Source organism: Schistocerca nitens, chromosome 7 (assembly GCF_023898315.1).
Source record: "Schistocerca nitens isolate TAMUIC-IGC-003100 chromosome 7, iqSchNite1.1, whole genome shotgun sequence".
NCBI classification, from domain to species: domain Eukaryota; kingdom Metazoa; phylum Arthropoda; class Insecta; order Orthoptera; family Acrididae; genus Schistocerca; species Schistocerca nitens.
In genome coordinates this window covers 42281422-42302724 of record NC_064620.1, presented here as the reverse complement: position 1 = coordinate 42302724, position 21303 = coordinate 42281422, and the positions used below count along the sequence as shown (strand labels likewise).

At 46.4% G+C, this 21303-nt stretch overlaps 1 protein-coding gene across 1 annotated transcript in view; it reads right to left on the bottom strand.

The window, feature by feature from the left end:
* The window catches only part of LOC126195464 (CD151 antigen-like), a 176790-nt gene that overhangs the window by 18684 nt on the left and 136803 nt on the right, over nt 1-21303 (bottom strand). The window contains exons 6-7 of the mRNA XM_049934090.1: nt 10226-10312; nt 4145-4228 (exon numbers count right to left, since the gene is read on the bottom strand). Coding sequence (XP_049790047.1) covers nt 4145-4228; nt 10226-10312 — 171 coding nt within the window. The remainder of the gene's footprint in view (nt 1-4144; nt 4229-10225; nt 10313-21303) is intronic.

Genomic DNA, 21303 nt, shown 5'->3' with positions numbered 1-21303 from the left:
GAGTATGTCCACAATCACTGTTAAGAATGAACCCACTCTCACTCGGAAAGAGGACGCGATCCCACTCTTCGCTGGTCCAGTCCCTATGCTCTTCGCACCACTGTGAAACGTACTGATCGTCGGGGAAAGACACCACCCCCATGACATTGCCGTACCACTGTGCAGCGAACATACACTACTGGCCATTAAAATTGTTACACCACGAAGATGTGCTACAGACGCGAAATTTAACCGACAGGAAGAAGATGCTGTGATATGCAAATGATTAGCTTTTCAGAGCAGTCACACAAGGTTGGCGCCGGGGAGCGACACCTACAACGTGCTGACGTGAGGAAGGTTTCCAACCGATTTCTCATACACAAACAGCAGTTGACCGGCGTTGCCTGGTGAAACGTTGTTGCGATGCCTCGTGTAAGGAGAAGAAATGCGTACCATCACGTTTCCGACTTTGATAAAGGTCGGATTGTAGCCTATCGCGATTGCGGTTTGTCGTATCGCGGCATTGCTGCTCGCGTTGGTCGAATCCAATGACTGTTAGCAGAATATGCAATCGGTGGGTTCAGGAGGGTAACACGGAACGCCGTGCTGGATCCCAACGGCCTCGAATCACTAGCAATCGAGATGACAGGCATCTTATCCGCATGGCTGTAACGGATCGTGCAGCCACGTCTCGATCCCTGAGTCAACAGATGGGGATGTTTGCAAGACAACAACCATCTGCACGAACAGTTCGACGACGTTTGTAGCAGCACGGACTATCAGCTTGGGGGCCATGGCTGCGGTTACCCTTGACGCTGCATCACAGACAGGAGCGCCTGCGATGGTGTACTCAACGACGAACCTGGGTGCACGAATGGCAAAACGTCATTTTCTCGGATGAATCCAGGTTCTGTTTACAGCATCATGATGGTCGCATTGTATTCGTCATCGCCATACGGGCGTATCACCCGGCGTGATGGTGTGGGGTGCCGCTGGTTACACGTCTCGGTCACCTCTTGTTCGCATTGACGGCACTTTCAACAATGGACGTTACATTTCAGATGTGTTACGACCCGTGGCTCTACCCCTCATTGGATCCCAGCGAAACCCAGCATTTCAGCAGGATAATGCACGACCGCATGTTGCAGGTCCTGTACGGGCCTTTCAGGATACAGAAAATGTTCGACTGCTGTCCTGACCAGTACATTCTCCAGATCTCTCACCAATTGTAAACGTCTGGTCAATGGTGGCCGAGCAACTGGCTCTTCACAGTACGCGAGTCACTACTCTTGATGAACTGTGGTATCGTGTTGAAGCTGCATGGGCAGCTGTACCTGTATACGCCATCCGAGCTCTTCTTGACTCAATGCCCAGGAGTATCAAGGCCGCTATTACGGCCAGAGGTGGTTGTTCTGGGTACTGATTTCTCAGGATCTATCCACCCAAATTGCATGAAAATGTAATCACATGTCAGTTCTAGTATAATATATCTGTCCAGTGAATACCCGTTTATCATCTGCATTTCTGCTTGGTGTAGCAGTTTTAATGGCCAGTAGTGTAGTATGCTTTGCAGTCCTGTTCAACGTGGCTTCAATTGCAGCTGCTGCTTGAGGTGTCCCTTTCTTGCCTGTTGCACACTGTAGCGGTCATCTGCTGCTGTAGTTGACCGTACATGGCCACCTTCTTTCCTTTTAGCAGCGCTGTCTTTGGTTCGGACACATGAAGGAATGCTGTGAGAAACACTAGCCTCCTCGGCTACTCTCGTATCACATTGTCTTTCTTCCAATTTCTCTATAATTCTTCCCTTTATGAAGTCATCCAGATGTTGTATCTACCTCATGATGTAATTAAGAACTCCATCACAGTGCACCGTAACTGTTCGATGATTGACACAAACTGTCTTTTCCGTTCCTTCAACCCTTCATGTTGTGGAGCTATTGGCGGTTTAGTCACTCTGATCTCACGCAATGTGTCGTTCAACTTTCTATGCACGGCAGGGTCACTTCAGGCAACATACATGCGCACTTCATTTCCGCCGAGTAGTTTCTATGTTCTTTTACTCTACCTAGCTCGTCCTTAAGTTTTGCAGAGCAGTGTAAGTCATGTCCGTATTCTGCAGCCATGATTTTTTTAAACTTATGCTTTGGTACTGCTCACACATGTCAGCACCTATCTTCTTTGGAAACGGAATTATTACATACTCCCTGAAGTCTGAAGGTATTTCGCCTGTGTCATATGTCTTGCGCAATAGGAGGTTTATTTTTGTCATGGCTGCCTCTCCCAACCAAGTCACTAGCCGTCAGGGAATGTTGTATATTCACTGTACACTCTCTTTTCTGATCATCCTTAAACCAAATTTTAGTGATGGTTAAATTATGGCATGTGCAAAATTCTTCTAGGCGACCTCTCTCTCATTCCTTTCCGCCAATCCATATTTTCCTCTTTGTTTTCTTACTACCAAATTCTAGTCGCCCATCAGAATTTAATTTTCGTTTCCTTTAACTATCTAGATAAATGAATTTATTTAATCACACATTGTTTCAATCTCTTCGTCATCTGCGGAGCTGATTTGCATATACGAGACTTGTACTACTGTGTCGGGTGTTAGCGTCGTGTCTATCTTGCCTATAATAATGCGGTCACAAGGATGTTTTAGTTGTTCACCCGAATCCCTATTTTCTTCTTCATTATTTTGCCTACTCCTGCATTACCCCAACCAGATTTTGCGTCGACAACACTATACTGATCTGGCCAGGAGTTCTATAGTTCCTGCCACCCTAACTCAATAATTCATCCTACCCATTTCCCTTTTTCAATTTTCTAATCTACATACCCGAAAAAGGAATCTCGTTCAACTCTCCGGCAAGTAGAATTCCAGGTTTGTTTTTCCTAAAGACACATCCTCATGAGGAGTACCCACTTTCAGATCCAAACTGGGGCTATTTTACCTCCGGAATGATTTCACCAAGGGGATGCCATCATCATTAAGCCCTACAGTAGAGCTAAATCCCCTCGTGAAGAAAAGTAACAACTGTAACTTCCCCTTGCTTTCAGCCGTTCTCAGTACCAACACAGTCATACAGACTGTTATAAGTGAAACTAATGTAAAGGTTGCTGCCCTTCTTCAGGAACCTCATGTTTGTCTGGCCTCTTCACAGGTACCCCTCTATCGTGGTTCCATCTACAGTATGGCAGTTTGTATCGTTGAGGCACGCTAGCTACTTCGGCAAGATCCAAGCTTTATGGGCGATGGGGGGAGGGGGGCGGTAACCTGACTTGAGGATGTTTCCAGAATGGAAGACGAGGTACTGGCAGAGGTAAAGGTGTGAGGACGGGTCGTGAGTCGTACTTGGGTAGCTCAGTTGGTAGAGCACTTGCCCGCGAAAGGCAAAGGTCCCGATTTCGAGTCTCGGTCCGGCACACAGTTTTAATCTGCGAGGAAGTTTCATATCAGCGCACACTCCGCTGCAGAGTGGAAATCTCATTCTGGAAACATCCCCAAGGTTGTGGCTAAGCCATGTCTCCGCAATATCCTTTCTTTCAGGAGTGCTAGTTCTGCAAGGTTCGCAGGAGAGCTTCTGTAAAGTTTGGGAGGTAGGAGACGAGGTACTGGCAGAAGTAAAGCTGTGAGGACGGGTCGTGAATCGTGCTTGGGTAGCTCAGTTGATAGAGCACTTGCCCGCGAAAGGCAAAGGTTCCGAGTTCGAGTCTCGGTCCGGCACACAGTTTTAATCTGGAAGGATGTTTCTTAACATATTTCTCAGTTGTGTCAGACACTGGGGTAATAACCCAATCAATAGATTCCAAAGTAAATAATTGGTGGAGTGAGTGGAAAATAAGTGCTTTTCTTTCCATGTACTGTATCTATTTCTATTTTTTATTAGCAGTTAATATCCAGGGTACCTGTCATAAGAACCGTGAGGCGCATTTTCTCTGGTGTTGCGGTATATTTCTGCACTCTCGTTGTTGCAACATGTAACTGCAGTCAGCCTAAACAAGTACTGTTCAACACATCTTTCGAGCGTCGGGTTGTTTACCTTTACAACTTTTAAACTGGAATTTTACGAGTCCATCCGACAGAGCTGTGCGATATTATCCGACTGTCACGCATCCCCGGAAGGGAAGGGCTCTTATGCTTACGTTAAGAGACACACTACTGACTCACCTGGAATGCTGCAGTGCTGATTCCCACAGCTATGAGAATTGTCGTCTCTGTTTTGAACCAAGCTTCTAACTGCAGGTAACAGCCCTGAAAGCAGAGAGAAGACGAATCATTTAATTCCTGGTTGCACTAATAATAATAATAATAATAACAATAAAATCAGTCTTCACGAAGCTATCCTAAAGAAAAGTTCTATTAAAAAACCTGCTCTGACAAGCAAAGACGTCAAAAGTAAGAGAAGGAGATTCGAGATTGCAGGCAGCACGTTGTGATCTTAACCAAGAGTCTCCGCTCTTCTGACAGTGAGAATACAGGCAAGACAGAAGTTGCGGACTGATTGATTACTTATTACCTTCGATTCACGTATGTGTTCAAAGCACCCTACGTGCGAAACACAGACCCAATCTGTGCGATAAATCTTGTTAGTCATTCACTGACATTTCAGCATTTCTCCATTTCTCTTTCCACTTTCCTCTTTACCCGATTATGCTTAATCTTTGGACTAGAGAGAAGCTAATCACGTAACTTGTACAAGAAGTGACTAAGAGAATACGGTTCTAATTTCATTGTTATTTACGAGAGTGGAATGGTAGGTAATGCCTTCATCGACAGCACACCTTTTAAATACGAAAGCCTGTAAAGATATTAGTATTCCATGCGGTACAAATGGCTGCCATACACACATCATCCCGCTGCCAGCAGCTTGCAGTAACTGCCGACTTTTCGCAATTATTGTCACAGAATTATCTATGAACTTTCTGTTATCTCGGCGGGTCGAAACACTTCTTATTACTTTTAAATATTTCCTTGCCTAAAATCAACTTTCTGTCCACACACACTTGGGATGAACCCCCACCATGATTGACCACATGTCACCGGCTGTCTCTCTCCACTGACGAAATTTCTAGAATATCAGTGGTATCGCAGCCGCCGAAAAGAAGCTGCTAATATCAGTTACCAATAAGAGTATTGACAACGGCACCTTACAAGCTATTACGGAGGGATTACACCCGACGTTTCCCCAACCAGGGGCCCTATTCTGTATCGTTCATACCGATCGGTGTAGTAGGTTAGTCTCGGTAGTGACGTCATTTTCGGTTCTTTATCGAAATATCCTATTCAGTAAGCTTCTGAGACTTGTTACCGAACGGTCCTCCCACCGATTTTACGACAATGGTACCGAGAGGTTTTGGATATCGGTCTGGCCCTGTCGATCGGTGAGCTGTGGTTTATGTACACCTATACTTTTGTTATTTTAAACATATTTAGCGGTTTTAGCTTTGGATTTAGTGATTGTGTTACTAAAGAATCACCAGAGGACGCATCCAGTTGGAAAGTGAGTTCGTAATAGACATTTTCCTTTGTTAGAAATATGGTTAGGTAAGGTTGTTACTGTGAATGATTACATAAAAAAAAGATTTCGGTCAATATTCTCTCAAAATACGTGTTATTTTTATGCAAAGAAGAGTTTAAAGATCATTAAATATCAAGATATCGGCTCTGATTACGTATATTACACGAGTGTGAACTGACATTACTAGTGCCTTTCTGTACTTTCTCCCACAAATAGGTTAGTTAGTAGTTATCGAAACGTGTTTACAACTTTCATGTAACAATGGAAAGCAATTACGTGAAGCCTGATATTGGAAACCTTCCAAAATATCACGCATTTATGACTTACGGAGCACCGTTTGGCAACGAAGTCAGCATACGAATCCTCTACACAATACTACAACAAATGAGCGCAGCGTTGCTGTTATTTGGCGTGGCCAAGTGGTTAGCGCATGTGAATGTGATACGAAAGGTCACGGGTTCGCGCATGAGTAGATGCAAAAACAAAAAAAAAATTTTTTTTCTCTTCATATATGCAACACGTTCTGAGACATTGTTATTCGAGTTCAAATGGTTCAAATGGCTCTGAGCACTATGGGACTCAACTGCTGTGGTTATCAGTCCCCTAGAACTTAGAACTACTTAAACCTAACTAACCTAAGGACATCACACACATCCATGCCCGAGGCAGGATTCGAACCTGCGACCGTAGCAGTCGCGCGGTTCCGGACTGCGCGCCTAGAACCGCGAGACCACCGCGGCCGGCTGTTATTCGAGTAAGTTAAGATTTTTCTGCAATATTCGTTATTACTTACATGTAAGAGCGCACTTCCTCAGTAATAATTTCGTGACTTGTGTGCGTTTAAAATACGAAATACGAAATTGTTGGAGATGAAATTGATGTGAGTGAAACAACCGACAGCGACCTTTATATTTTTCTTGTCAGGAATAATTCACCATTTTTTCCCGAATATGTAGCGATTTCCGAGTATGCTGTTAGACAGGAATCTAAGAGCACAACTTAAATTACTGGGCATGTACTAGCAGCAGTCATCTTCATAATCGTGCTTGTCACAAATATTTATGTGCAATCGAATCCTCAGCCACAGTAGAGATAAAAGATCTCTGCCATAATATTTTTAGACTGTAGCACTATATACGAAACATTTTCATTCATGAAGTGCATGTTATAAAGTTCGACGAACTGCAGGAGATCCCGAAAATGCGTTTTTTTTTTCAATTTTGTTTTTAAGACCCAAATCGTTGATGCATCATATAGGGAAGTGGCCTACTTAATAGTTTGGACCTCTAGGAGCGTGTTATAACCACATTCTGTTTATCTTCTTATTCTTTGAAACTCTCAGAATCAACTTTTCGAGATGTATTAGTACAATGTGGTACTACACACTATTCCTAACTCATTTTCCGAAACGTAAAATCCAAAAAATGATGTCAGTGTGAATGAGAATAAGATGACATAATGCGGCATTTACGACAATCTGCAGAATACAGTCAAATACGCTATCGTTATTATGCATGCATGGAAACATGCGGTCAGAGAAACTGTAAAAATTTTTGTGCATTTCAGCTAAGAATCATGGAAATGGATATACTGCGCCCGATACTGTTAAGGAGGAGGCAAGGGCGATGAAGGTGGGCACGTCAGCTCGATGGAATGCGGCGTCATGCGTTATGGCAACGTAAACGCAATTTTCGGTACATGGAACAATAGCGCGCCTGTGTCGTCTGCTATTCGCTTTGTGTTCGTAGCGCTGGCGGCGCATGCGCGGATCTGCGGCTGCTTGCTTTTGATTGGCTTGTGCGAAACGAACAGCGCTTTGGTTCTCTAAACCCGAACGGTATCGCTACCGAAATGCATGGTTGGTTGGTTGGTTTGGGGAAGGAGACCAGACAGCGTGGTCATCGGTCTCATAGGATTAGGAAAGGACGGGGAAGGAAGTCGGCCGTGCCCTTTCAGAGGAACCATCCCGGCATTTGTCTGGAGTGATTTAGGGAAATCACGGAAAACCTAAATCAGGATGGCCGGACGCGGGATTGAGCCGAAATGCATGCTGAATAACGCAGAGACACTAATTCGAGTACTAGCACCGAAACGATCGGCACAGTGGCGGAAAGATACAGAATAGGCACCCAGGTCCTCCCCACTGCTCGGATTTCTTAATAATCGCGAACTCAAATTGCATCTGAAGCTGTAATGTTGTCGGAAAAAGCGTGAGCTTCAGTTTCATTCCGCGCCGGGTAGCCGCGTTGTCTTGGGCGCCTTGCCACGATTCCCGCGGCTCCCCCAGTCAGAGGTTCGAATCCTCCCTAGGGCATGGGTTTGTGTGTTGTCCTTAGCGTCAGTTAGTTTAAGTTAGATTACGTAGTGCGTAGGTCTAGGGACCGATGACCTCAGCAGTTTGGTCCCATAGGAACTTACAACAAATTAATAATAATAATAATAATAATTCAGTCTCATAATGCAAGCAATATTACTGAAAATTTCAAGTCTGCGAGTCTTCATTTAAGATATGAACATCAGTGGAACCTGCTAAACACAAATTTTCCGATAGTCAAGTAAAGCAATAACGTGAGACACATGATTTTTTTTCTCAAACGCCGATTCTGCCACAATTTTCAGTTGACTTTTCTTTTGAAGTTCATCGACTTTCATTCAACTTCTTGTTTAGCACACAATTTCAGTATACCACTTTCGCCAGCTTTATATCCGTTTTCCCATTCTTTCACAGTGCTAACAACAACAAATCGGCCATTTCCGTAAACAGCTTTCCTTCTACAGTAAACTTCAACTGGAGCAACGCTGTTATCTTTTAGCAATTTAGCAGCACGTTGCTTCAATCGCTGTGCCGAGCTTCCATCAAACTATGCAACTGCGGCTGTCATACTAAAATCAACGATAGCTTGTGGTCAGCTGATGTTCTGACATAGGCTCCGCACGATGTGCTGAAATAATGACGAGTCAGTGCTGCCAACTATTGAGGAATATGGGACGTACAGGCATTACTTATTATTAATACCCCCCCCCCCCTCCCCGTACCAGTTTCAAATGTGATTGTTGGTGGCAGACGTTTACATCTTTATCTATTGCTGCGAGCGTGCTCCTGTAGTTTGGTACAAAGTCTAGGTGAAAAAAAAAGTGAAATGATTGTACAGCCATTATTGGGCAGGGTTGTTCGGCCTCCTGGTCTAAATATGTCTGTGTGACGCCATTTCGGCTGCTTGCCTGTCGATGAACATGGGATGAAATGACTAGTATGTTATCGATAACTACCACGCCAAGGCGTAGGTTGAAGTTCTTAGGTTGGCAGTACGACACCGACGACAGCGCCCTCTAACCGGCGCTGTTCAGCTCTACGAGCGCCGCTCCAGATTCAGCCCATCTGATTCCGAGTAGACGACCAAGCAACATTGTTTCTATTTCATAGTGGCAAGCCACTACAGATTTTGCCTTTGTAACTACTAGCCGTTGTTAGATTTGATTAATGTACAGCTTCGCACCTATGTGCTCATCTCAACCAATGTGAAGTATTATCAGTTGTATATGTTCATACACCAGTAAACTTGTAAAATCTACCTGCAGTATCGAAGCATTTCGCCTTTTCCTGCTCCTACTCACTTCCTACATTCGGCCTACCCTTCAGTTTACAGGAGCAAACCCACGCGCCGTCTACCAGGCGGGATTCAAAAATTAGGACAACAGAAGCAGTCACACCGCATGCGAGTAAAATCAATGACCCACCCGGGAACTGAAGCTGGAACCCCACAATCGAGAGGCAGCGACACTAACCACTTTCAGTTTTCCTTTCGTTCTATCGGTGTATTTGTGATTTTTCGTCATCAGTTCCAATCAGACGCCGCATGACACTTTTCTTCAAATGTGTGTGAAATCTTATTGGACTTAACTGCTAAGGTCATCAGTCCCTAAGCTTACACACTACTTAACCTAAATGATCCTAAGGACAAACACACACACCCATGCCCGAGGGAGGACTCGAACCTCCGCCATGACCAGCCGCACAGTCCATGACTGCAGCATGACACTTTTCAAACGCCATCGACACTCAGTTTGCTTATTACACAGGGTCGCAAGTCCGCTGACCGAACAAACTGAGCTACCGTACCGGCTCCCCACTTGACCATAAGACTCGGGCAGTGTACGTGGAAGTCGTGTCTGTTTGCAACGTAGCTGCGTAAATTGTAGTTCAGGTGAAACTCACTTTTAGCCACAAATACCGTTAAGGAATAAGGGTACTTGGAAATGACGTAAGAATACCCAGATGTTTGATGCGACGTCTTTGGGATGATCTGCCGGCAACTCGTGGTCCCGCGGTTACGGTTGCTGATTCTCGATCACGGGGCCCCGGGTTCGATTCCTGTCCGGGTCGGAGATTTTCTCTGCACCGGATGGTGTGTGTGAGTTGTTGCCATCATTTCATCAGCATCAACGTGTAGGTCGTCGAAGTGGCGTCAAATAAAAAGACGTCCACCAAGCGGCCGAACACCTCAGATGGGGCTCTCCTCTAGTCAGTAATGTCATACGCACATTTCATTTCGCGGGATGAGCTACTACACGCTTTACAAACAACATCACTGAAAACTTTGACAGAATTTATAAGTAATTTGCTTTTAGTGCGTTACACCGGAAGGTATCCTCTGTGTTGCTGTAGTAAGTGGCAGCGAGATGCTGTAAGTGGCAGTGAGGTTGCGAGGAGGAGTGATGTGGGCACTCACCCTGCTGTGCCTGGCCCCCGACGCGTCGTTATTGTCCTGGCACGCTCGCTCGTCCACCGGGTTCGGCGTCTGCCACGGTTCCTCCACCTGTGTGTACGAAAATAGATAGTCCTATGTTAAGATGATGACCAACACAGCAGCACAAGTGGGAAAGGATCAATAAAAATGGTTTTATGACAGTACAAATGTGTGTGCATTGGAATATTTATTTTATTTTGTGTATTTATTTCACCTGACATTAGGGTTCTCAGGTCCCCTCTCACATCTGTCCAGACATCTTCAGTGAATCAGTAATTTCAATATGTTTAGTATATTAACAATATGTAAGGGGAGATCAAAAAGTTTCCGTTCGAAGGCCGTACAGTCCAGAATCAGTATACCAATTAGGCAAAATCGCCTTGAGCATTGAGGCAATCGCCTCACAGATGCACCAGGTTGAAGATTTGCGATTGGTAAAAACCGTGTCCTGCTGCGTGGAGAATTTCGTAACTGCCTGTTGTACATCCTCGTGCGACAGGAACCGTTGACCCTTCAAGGGTTTTTTACGGGACAGAAGGCGTGGTAAATGCACGTAGAGAGATCAGAACTATCGGACGGGTGCTCTAGTGTCTCCCACTTTAGTTGACGTAACTTCTGTTCTACGAAATTTGCGTCATGGGGACGTGCGTTATCATAAAGCACCAGCACCTGCTGGAACAGCATTCCACAACGGTGATATTCGACAGACATGCTGGACTGTACACGTTTTTCATTCTCCTTGATGTCAGCCCGTGTTCGTTCTTCAGCAATCAAACAAACAATAACAGTATATTGGTTCTGTTTGGACACATGGGTAATGACGTCGCCATAGTTCATATTTCAGCATTCACCGCACGCATGTCCGAAAGACGGTAATGCCACACTAATCCCTCTCCTATATGTCGGTGCTTATATACCCTCACCGGACTGACGTTACGGTGTATATACGGTGCAGCAGCGCCCTCAAACGGAAACTTTTTGATCTCCCTTTACAGGACAATAATAGTGATCATGATAATAAAAATACGAGGCGTAGTCGGAAAGTAGTCGGAAAGTAAGGTCCGATTCGGTTGGCCGCGCGGTCTAACGCACGGCTTTCCAGGCAGGAAGGAGCGCCTGATCCCCGGCACGAATCCGCCCGGCGGGGCGGATTTGTGTCTAGGTCCGGTGAGCCGGCCAGTCTGTGGATGGGTTTTAGGCGGTTTTCCATCTGACTCGGGGAATGCGGGCTGGTTCCCCTTATTCCGCCTCAGCTACACTATGTCGGCGATTGCTGCTCAAACAAGTTCTCCACGTACGCGTACACCACCATTACTCTACCACGCAAACATAGGGGTTACACTCGTCTGGTGTGGGGTCCACAGGTGGCCGAACCGCACAGCAACCCTGCGTTCGGTGTAGGGCGGCAGAGGGGTGAAGTGGACTGCGGTAGTCGTCGTGGGGTTGTGGATCACTGCGGCTGCGGCGGGGACGGAGCCTCTCCGTCGTTTCTAGGTGCCCGGTTAACATAACGTAACATAACGTAAGGTCCTGTTGTTGTGGTCTTCAGTCCTGAGACTGGTTTGATGCAGCTCTCCATGCTACTCTATCCTGTGCAAGCTTCTTCATCTCCCAGTACCTACTGCAACCTACATCCTTCTGAATCTGCTTAGTGTATTCATCTCTTGGTCTCCCTCTACGATTTTTACCCTCCACGCTGCCCTCCAATGCTAACTTTGTGATCCCTTGATGCCTCAGAACATGTCCTACCAACCGATCCCTTCTTCTAGTCAAGTTGTGCCACAAACTTCTCTTCTCCCCAATCCTATTCAATACCTCCTCATTAGTTACGTGATCTACTCACCTTATCTTCAGCATTCTTCTGTAGCACCACATTTCGAAAGCTTCTATTCTCTTCTTGTACAAACTGGTTATCGTCCACGTTTCACTTCCATACATAGCTACACTCCATACAAATACTTTCAGAAACGACTTCCTGACACTTAAATCTATACTCGATGTTAACAAATTTTCGTTCTTCAGAAACGATTTCCTTGCCATTGCCAGCCTACATTTTATATCCTCTCTACTTCGACCATCATCAGTTATTTTACTCCCTAAATAGCAAAATTCCTTTACTACTTTAAGTGTCTCATTTCCTAATCTAATCCCCTCAGCATCACCCGATTTAATTTGACTACATTCCATTATCCTCGTTTTGCTTTTGTTGATGTTCATCTTATATCCTCCTTTCAAGACACTGTCCATTCCATTCAACTGCTCTTCCAAGTCCTTTGCTGTCTCTCACAGAATTACAATGTCATCGGCGAACCTCAAAGTTTTTACTTCTTCTCCATGAATTTTAATACCTACTCCGAATTTTTCTTTTGTTTCCTTTACTGCTTGCTCAATATACAGATTGAATAACATCGGGGAGAGGCTACAACCCTGTCTCACTCCTTTCCCAACCACTGCTTCCCTTTCATGCCCCCCGACTCTTATAACTGCCATCTGGTTTCTGTACAAATTATAAATAGCCTTTCGCTCCCTGTATTTTACCCCTGCCACCTTCAGAATTTGAAAGAGAATATTCCAGTTAACGTTGTCAAAAGCTTTCTCTAAGTCCACAAATGCTAGAAACGTAGGTTTGCCTTTTCTTAATATTTCTTCTAAGATAAGTCGTAAGGTTAGATTTGCGTCACGTGTTCCAACATATCTACGGAATCCAAACTGATCTTCCCCGAGGTCCGCTTCTAACAGTTTTTCCATTCGTCTGTAAAGAATTCGCGTTAGTATTTTGCAGCTGTGGCTTATTAAACTGATAGTTCGGTAATTTTCACATCTGTCAACACCTGCTTTCTTCGGGATTGGAATTATTATATTCTTCTTGAAGTCTGAGGGTATTTCGCCTGTCTCATACATCTTGCTCACCAGATGGTAGAGTTTTGTCATGACTGGCTCTCCCAAGGCCATCAGTAGTTCTAATGGAATGTTGTCTACTCCGGGGGCCTTGTTTCGACTCAGGTCTTTCAGTGCTCTGTCAAACTCTTCACGCAGTACCTTATCTCCCATTTCATCTTCATCTACATCCTCTTCCATTTCCATAATACTGTCCTCAAGTACATCGCCCTTGTATAAACCCTCTATATACTCCTTCCACCTTTCTGCCTTCCCTTCTTTGCTTAGAACTGGGTTGCCCTCTGAGCTCTTGATATTCATACAAGTGGTTCTCTTCTCTCCAAAGGTCTCTTTAATTTTCCTGTAGGCAGTATCTATCTTACCCCTAGTGAGACAAGCCTCTACATCCTTACATTTGTCCTCTAGCCATCCCTGCTTAGCCATTTTGCACTTTCTGTCGATCTCATTTTTGAGACGTTTGTATTCCCTTTTGCCTGCTTCATTTACTGCATAAGGTCCTATTAGGCGCGAAATGGAAACCACTGTGAAAATCCGATGGAACTTTGCACAGATGTGTTGGGCAGTGTCTTTAGTGTGGCTATCGATCGCTTCATGTCACTCTTTTCAGTTCAGAGCGCTAAGTCATCACGTGGACATGCCTGAAACAACAGTGTCTCCCAGGAAGTATGTGGATCTGTTGAGAGATTTCGCCTGAAGTTATGCGGTCCACATAACATAAATGTCATACATTTCTTTCTTCAAGACAATTTTTGGCCGCTTTCTGCAGGGGCAATGAAGACGCTCCTGCAGCATTTTCGGTGGGAAGAGTGTGATCACCCACCATGCAGCCCTTAATTGGCTCCCTCAGTTGTTCATCTCTGATCACAAGAACCGCTGGCTACGAAGAGAACATTTTGGCACAAAAAATGAAAGGCAGACCAGCGTAGAGAACTGTCGGAAAGCACAGGCGGCTGCTTTCTGTGACGACGGTACTGGAAGGTTTGTACAACGCCACGACTATTTACAGAGGCAGCTGGAAGGTGTGGCTAACTGTAGTGTTGGGCAGTTGGAGGTGAACAGCGCGTAGCGTTGGGCAGTTGTAGGTGAGCTGCCAGCAGTGGTGGATGTGGTAAGAGAGATGACAGAGATTTGAGAAGCTACTATAAGCGGACGATTTGGACTTGTGTCCGCCAGGAAAAGGAAGACTTTTGAACATTATTAAGGTAAATACAATGTTTATTCTCTATCAAAATCTTTCATTTGCTAACTATGCCTATCAGTAGTTAGTGCTTTCAGTAGTTAGAATCTTTTATTTAGCTGGCAGTATTGGCGCTCGCTGTATTGCAGTATGTAGAGTAACGAAGATTTTTGTGAAGTAAGTGATTCTTGAAAGGTATAGGTTATTATTAGTGAGGGCCATTCTTTTGTAGGGATTATTGAAAGCCAGATTGCGTTGCGCTAAAAATATTGTGCGTCAGTTTAGTGTTGATGAGAATAAGTAAAGAGAAAACTGTCTGAGTACGTTGAGTTTTGCTCAGCTGTTTGAAAATTAAATAACGTAGAAGTTTACCAGCACAGCCATTCTTAATTTTCTAAGGGGACGTGTCAAGCTACGCAAATGATAAGGTTTTAAACTTTTCTTGAATGCAAAATAGTTTTGGATAAGACAGAGATTACATAGTAATTTGTTCCAAGTTCGTCAATTAGCACGAGAGTTACCTGTGAAGTAAATAACAAGGGGAAAAAAGTTTTTTGTTGCATTTGGGCCCACTGCTGTTTCCCATATCGCATCGACGGTAAAATTCACCAGATGCCGATTGTGGCATTCGTGATCCGTACCGATGAGCGAAAACCATCTGATGAACAGCTTGTTTGTCTACCTTTGGAACGAAATAAAGCGGTTATACTGCGCGGCACGGATCCAGCAAGTGTTTAGCAGGTTTGTGGACGTATGTGGCATCAGGTGTCTACCCACATGTCTCACTATCTCCGTAAATTACGGGCCGGTGGTTTGAAGGCGCGTTCCACATCTGTTTCTTTGGGTTGAAATCGGGCGAATTTGATGCTGAGAGAGCTACTTTAGTTCGCTATTATGCTCCTCAAATCACTGCAACATGGTTCTGGCCTTGTGACACGGACAGTTAGCTGAAAGATGCCATTCCTGTCGGGGAATACCTCAAGCATGAAGGGATGCAGCTGGTCAGCAGTAATGTTCACGCAGCTCGCAGCTGTCACCGTGTCTTCAGTTACTACCGCAGTCCCCCTGGAAGCCCAGGTTGAAGCCCCCACAGCATATACACTCCTGGAAATTGAAATAAGAACACCGTGAATTCATTGTCCCAGGAAGGGGAAACTTTATTGACACATTCCTGGGGTCAGATACATCACATGATCACACTGACAGAACCACAGGCACATACACAGGCAACAGAGCATGCACAATGTCGGCACTAGTACAGTGTATATCCACCTTTCGCAGCAATGCACGCTGCTATTCTCCCATGGAGACGATCGTAGAGATGCTGGATGTACTCCTGTGGAACGGCTTGCCATGCCATTTCCACCTGGCGCCTCAGCTGGACCAGCGTTCGTGCTGGACGTGCAGACCGCGTGAGACGACGCTTCATCCAGTCCCAAACATGCTCAATGGGGGACAGATCCGGAGATCTTGCTGGCCAGGGTAGTTGACTTACACCTTCTAGAGCACGTTGGGTGGCACGGGATACATGCGGACGTGCATTGTCCTGTTGGAACAGCAAGTTCCCTTGCCGGTCTAGGAATGGTAGAACGATGGGTTCGATGACGGTTTGGATGTACCGTGCACTATTCAGTGTCCCCTCGACGATCACCAGTGGTGTACGGCCAGTGTAGGAGATCGCTCCCCACACCATGATGCCGGGTGATGGCCCTGTGTGCCTCGGTCGTATGCAGTCCTGATTGTGGCGCTCACCTGCACGGCGCCAAACACGCATACGACCATCATTGGCACCAAGGCAGAAGCGACTCTCATCGCTGAAGACGACACGTCTCCATTCGTCCCTCCATTCACGCCTGTCGCGACACCACTGGAGGCGGGCTGCACGATGTTGGGGCGTGAGCGGAAGAAGGCCTAACGGTGTGCGGGACCGTAGCCCAGCTTCATGGAGACGGTTGCGAATGGTCCTCGCCGATACCCCAGGAGCAACAGTGTCCCTAATTTGCTGGGAAGTGGCGGTGCGGTCCCCTACGGCACTGCGTAGGATCCTACGGTCTTGGCGTGCATCCGTGCGTCGCTGCGGTCCGGTCCCAGGTCGACGGGTACGTGCACCTTCCGCCGACCACTGGCGACAACATCGATGTACTGTGGAGACCTCACGCCCCACGTGTTGAGCAATTCGGCGGTACGTCCACCCGGCCTCCCGCATGCCCACTATACGCCCTCGCTCAAAGTCCGTCAACTGCACATACGGTTCACGTCCACGCTGTCGCGGCATGCTACCAGTGTTAAAGACTGCGATGGAGCTCCGTATGCCACGGCAAACTGGCTGACACTGACGGCGGCGGTGCACAAATGCTGCGCAGCTAGCGCCATTCGACGGCCAACACCGCGTGTCCTGGTGTGTCCGCTGTGCCGTGCGTGTGATCATTGCTTGTACAGCCCTCTCGCAGTGTCCGGAGCAAGTATGGTGGGTCTGACACACCGGTGTCAATGTGTTCTTTTTTCCATTTCCAGGAGTGTATGTACGATCCTGGCGCAATGCTCGTTTCGACCCGGCGTAAGAAGAAACGTCACTCCTTCGAGTAGACAACACGTTTCCGACACACTTTTGCCTACACCTGTACCGCACTCTGCCGTCATACCTGCGGCAGCTCGTCGATCTTTCTGCTTCACAGAGCGGGCGACCCTCACATTCTGGAATCAGTCGTGGACGTTCAACACCATGTCGCCTGCTCGTGACTGTGCCATCATTTAACCACTTTCCATAGATGGCGACGACAGCAGCATGCAAAAAGTGGACCAGTTTCGCCGTTCCCGAGATGTTCGTCCGCAGATGCTGGGCCATAACAATCTGCCCTTTGTCATAGCCGCACGTGCAAGTGGCCTTCTCGTAGCTAGAATGATTCCCCACCCGTCTCTGCTCAGCTTATACACCTTCGTTGCTGCGTCAACTGCCCGCAGTCCCACCGGGCATTCAATCAAATGCTTCAAAATGGTTCAAATGGCTCTGAGCACTATGGGACTCAACTGCTGAGGTCATTAGTCCCCTAGAACTTAGAACTAGTTAAACCTAACTAACCTAAGGACATCACAAACATCCATGCCCGAGGCAGGATTCGAACCTGCGACCGTAGCGGTCTTGCGGTTCCAGACTGCAGCGCCTTTAACCGCACGGCCACTTCGGCCGGCATCAAATGCTTCAAATGGCTCCAAGTATTATGGGACTTAAACATCTGAGGTCATCAGTCCCCTAGACTTAGAACTACGTAAACCTAACTAACCTAAGGACATCACACACATTTATGCCCGATGCAGGATTCGAACCTGCCACCGTAGCAGCAGCGCGGTTCCCGACTGAAGCGCCTAGAACCGCTCGACCACAACGGCCAGCCGGCATTCCGTCTCAAAGTAGGTAGTGGTCATAACGTTCTGGGACAATGTGGTTAAAATCGTCTGCTAAACAAGCTATACAAGATCTGTTTATCCATCTATGACACCTTAGCTAAAAGAAATCGACAGTAAACAATTTGGCCGGCCGCTCTAGCCGAGCGGTTCCAAGCGCTTCAGTCCGGAACCGCGCTGCTGCTGCGGTCGCAGGTTCGAATCATGTGTGTGATGTCCTTAGGTTAGTTAGGTTTAAGTAATTCTAAGTCTAGGGAACTGATGACCTCAGATGTTAAGTCCCATAGTGCTTAGAGCCATTTTTTTACACTACTGGCCATTAAAACTGCTCCACCAACAAGAAATGCAGATGATAAACGGGTATTTATTGGACAAATGTATTATACTAGATCTGACATGTGATTACATTTTCACGCAATTTGGGTGCATAGATCCTGAGAAACCAGTACCCACCTCTGGCCGTAACAGCGGCCTTGATACGCCTGGGCATTGAGTAAAACAGAGCTTGGATGGCGTGTACAGGTACAGCTGCCCATGAAGCTTCAACACGATACCACAGTTCATCAAGAGTAGTGACTGGCGTATTGTGACGAGCTAGTTGCTCGGCCACCATTGACCACACGTTTTCAATTGGTGAGAGATCTGGAGAATGTGCTGGACGAGCAGCAGGCGCACATTTTCTGTATCCAGTAAGGCCATGTACAGGGCCTGCAACATGCGGTCGTGCATTATCCTGCTGAAATGTAGGGTTTCGCAGGGATCGAATGAAGGGTAGAGCCACGGGTCGTAACACATCTGAAATGTAACGACCACTGTTCAAAGTGCCGTCAATGCGAACAAGGGATGACCGAGACGTGTAACCGATGGCACCCCATACCATCACGCCGGGTGATACGCCAGTATGGCGACGACGAATACACGCTTCCAACGTGCGTTCACCGCGATGTCGCCAAACACGTATGGGACCATCATGATGCTGTAAACAGAACCTGGATTCATCCGAATAAATGACGTTTGCCATTCGTGCACCCAGGTTCGTCGTTGAGAACACCATCGCAGGCGCTCCTGTCTGTGATGCAGCGTCAAGGGTAACCGCAGCCGTAGTCTCTGAGCTGAAAGTCCATGCTGCTGCAAACGTCGTCGAACTCTTCGTGGACATGGTTGTTGTCTTGCAAACGTCCCCATCTGTTGACTCAGGGATCGAGACATGGCTGCACGATCCGTTACAGCCATGCGGATAAGATGCCTGTCATCTCTACTGCTAGTGATACGAGGCCGTTGGGATACAGCACGGCGTTCCATATTACCTTCCTGAACCCACCGATTCCATATTCTGCTAACAGCCATTGGATCTCGACCAACGCGAGCAGGAATGTCGCGATACGATAAACCGCAATCGCGATAGGCTATAATCCGACCTTTATCAAAGTCGGAAACGTGTGGGTATGCATTTCTCCTCCTTACATGAGACATCACAACAACGGTTCACCAGGCAACGCCGGTCAACTGCTGTTTGTGTATGAGAAATCGGTTGGAAACTTTCCTCATGTCAGCACGTTGTAAGTGTCGCCACCGGCGCCACCATTGTGTGAATGCACTGAAAAGCTTATCATTTGCATATCACAGCGTCTTCTTCCTGTCGGTTAAATTTCGCGTCTGTAGCACTTCATCTTCGTGGTGTAGCAATTTTAATGGCCAGTAGTGTAGTAAACAATCTTAAACCCGATAGGAACGTATTCGACGTTCGAAATCTTTCAGTACAAAAATTGCATCGTGCATATTAATAAATTCATCCACGTATGTATTCTTTTGAGTAAGAATATAACAAAAAAACTATAAATTTTATATTCAAAACAACAGTAGAAAGCACATGTACGTGGGTTTTTTAGGAAGTAGTGAAGAGAAGAAAAGACAAGTGTTATGCTGCAAAAATTGTTTACTCGAGACTGCTAAGTCTCAAGATTAGACAACAATGGTAATGAAGAAATCAGAAAAATTAAGTAAGTAGAAGGGAACAGACTGGAAGCTACTGCGACACAGATGTAATATTACGGTATGGCCATTTAGAACGAATGCTTAGTAACAGGTGGCCGCTGCAATTGAGTAGGTGCACCCAGGAGGGAAGAAGGAGACGGCGTCGACTGCCTAGATTATGAGAAAATTTGGAAATTTTTTGGTAAATTGCTATGGGTCCAAACTGCGGAGGTCATCGGTCCCTTGGTTTACACATTACTTAATCTAGCTTAAACTAACTTACGCTAAGGACAACACACACACCCATGCCCTTGGGAGGACTCGAACATCCGACGGGGCGGGGGGGGGGGGGGGGGGTAGCCGCGCGAACCGTGGCAAGGCGCCTCGACCACGCGGCTACCCCGCGCTTCCTAGATTATGAGTGACAGATGTCAAGGACGCTATTGTCACCGAGAATATCTAAGAGGGCATTAGGAAGGCCGTAAACCAAGGAGGCTGAGAAGCAACACATGCGATTAGCTGTAACTATTTCGCAAATATATGCAAGGCATTTCAAAACTCGACGGCACAACTTCAGGAATGGAGTCCTCATAGAAAAAGAAGAAAAAAAGGCTGTGTCAAAATACGTCCGGTAATGCTTGATTACAGATTTATTCGACCTTCGGTTCCTACAAACTGCACTGTACGTCTGTAAGGCCAGCTGGTACACACTGGGTGCTCATCAGAGGAATGTTCGAAGTGACCTCTCCCTTCCTGAATACAGGCTTTGGTTCGTCGCCTCATTGAATTCCGTACACGATCAAAAATGCCTCGTGTTTGAAAGTTTGCCGCAGCACGTACATGGAGAGACGGTTCACCCACAACAGCAATCGAAAAGCCGAAAGATTCTGCGTGTCCCCACTGGTGAAGTGCCAGGGGGTTTAAGTCAGGCGAACGGGGTGGCCAAGTAATCGTTCCACTTCTGTCTATCCAGTACTCATGAAAATGTGCATTCAGATGCATCCGGGCAAGCAGACTGCCTTGCGTGAAATACAGTTGTCAACGGGATGCAAGTGGCATGTCTTGTAAGTACTCAGGCAACGTAGTACGCAAGAAATCTCCGTAGTTCTGCCCAGTAAGTCTCCCTGGAGGATATAGGGTCCAAACAAGAAATCTCCAACAGTTGCTGGCCAGATGTTGACGGAGAATCTCTGTTTGTGAGACGATTGGATGTTTGCATGGAGATTTGTGTCCGCACATACGTGCTGGTTACGCAAATTCTGGCTTCCGTACCTTGTCAAAGTCACCTCTCTGCGAATAAAGCAACAGCTGCAAAGCTCGGCGTCATAACACATTGCTGCAGGAACCATTAGCAGAACGTCATCCCTGGGGGACAATTCGCAGAAGCCGAGGCTTCCACACGCAGCAGATGTTACGGATACAGCACGTTTTCACATACAAATCTCCAGATCGTCGAGTGCGGCACATTCCCGTGCAAGCCTAACCAAAAATGGTTCAAATGGCTCTGAGCACTACGGGACTTAACATCTGAGGTCATCAGTTCAAATGGTTCAAATGGCTCTGAGCACTATGGGACTCAACTGCTGAGGTCATTAGTCCCCTAGAACTT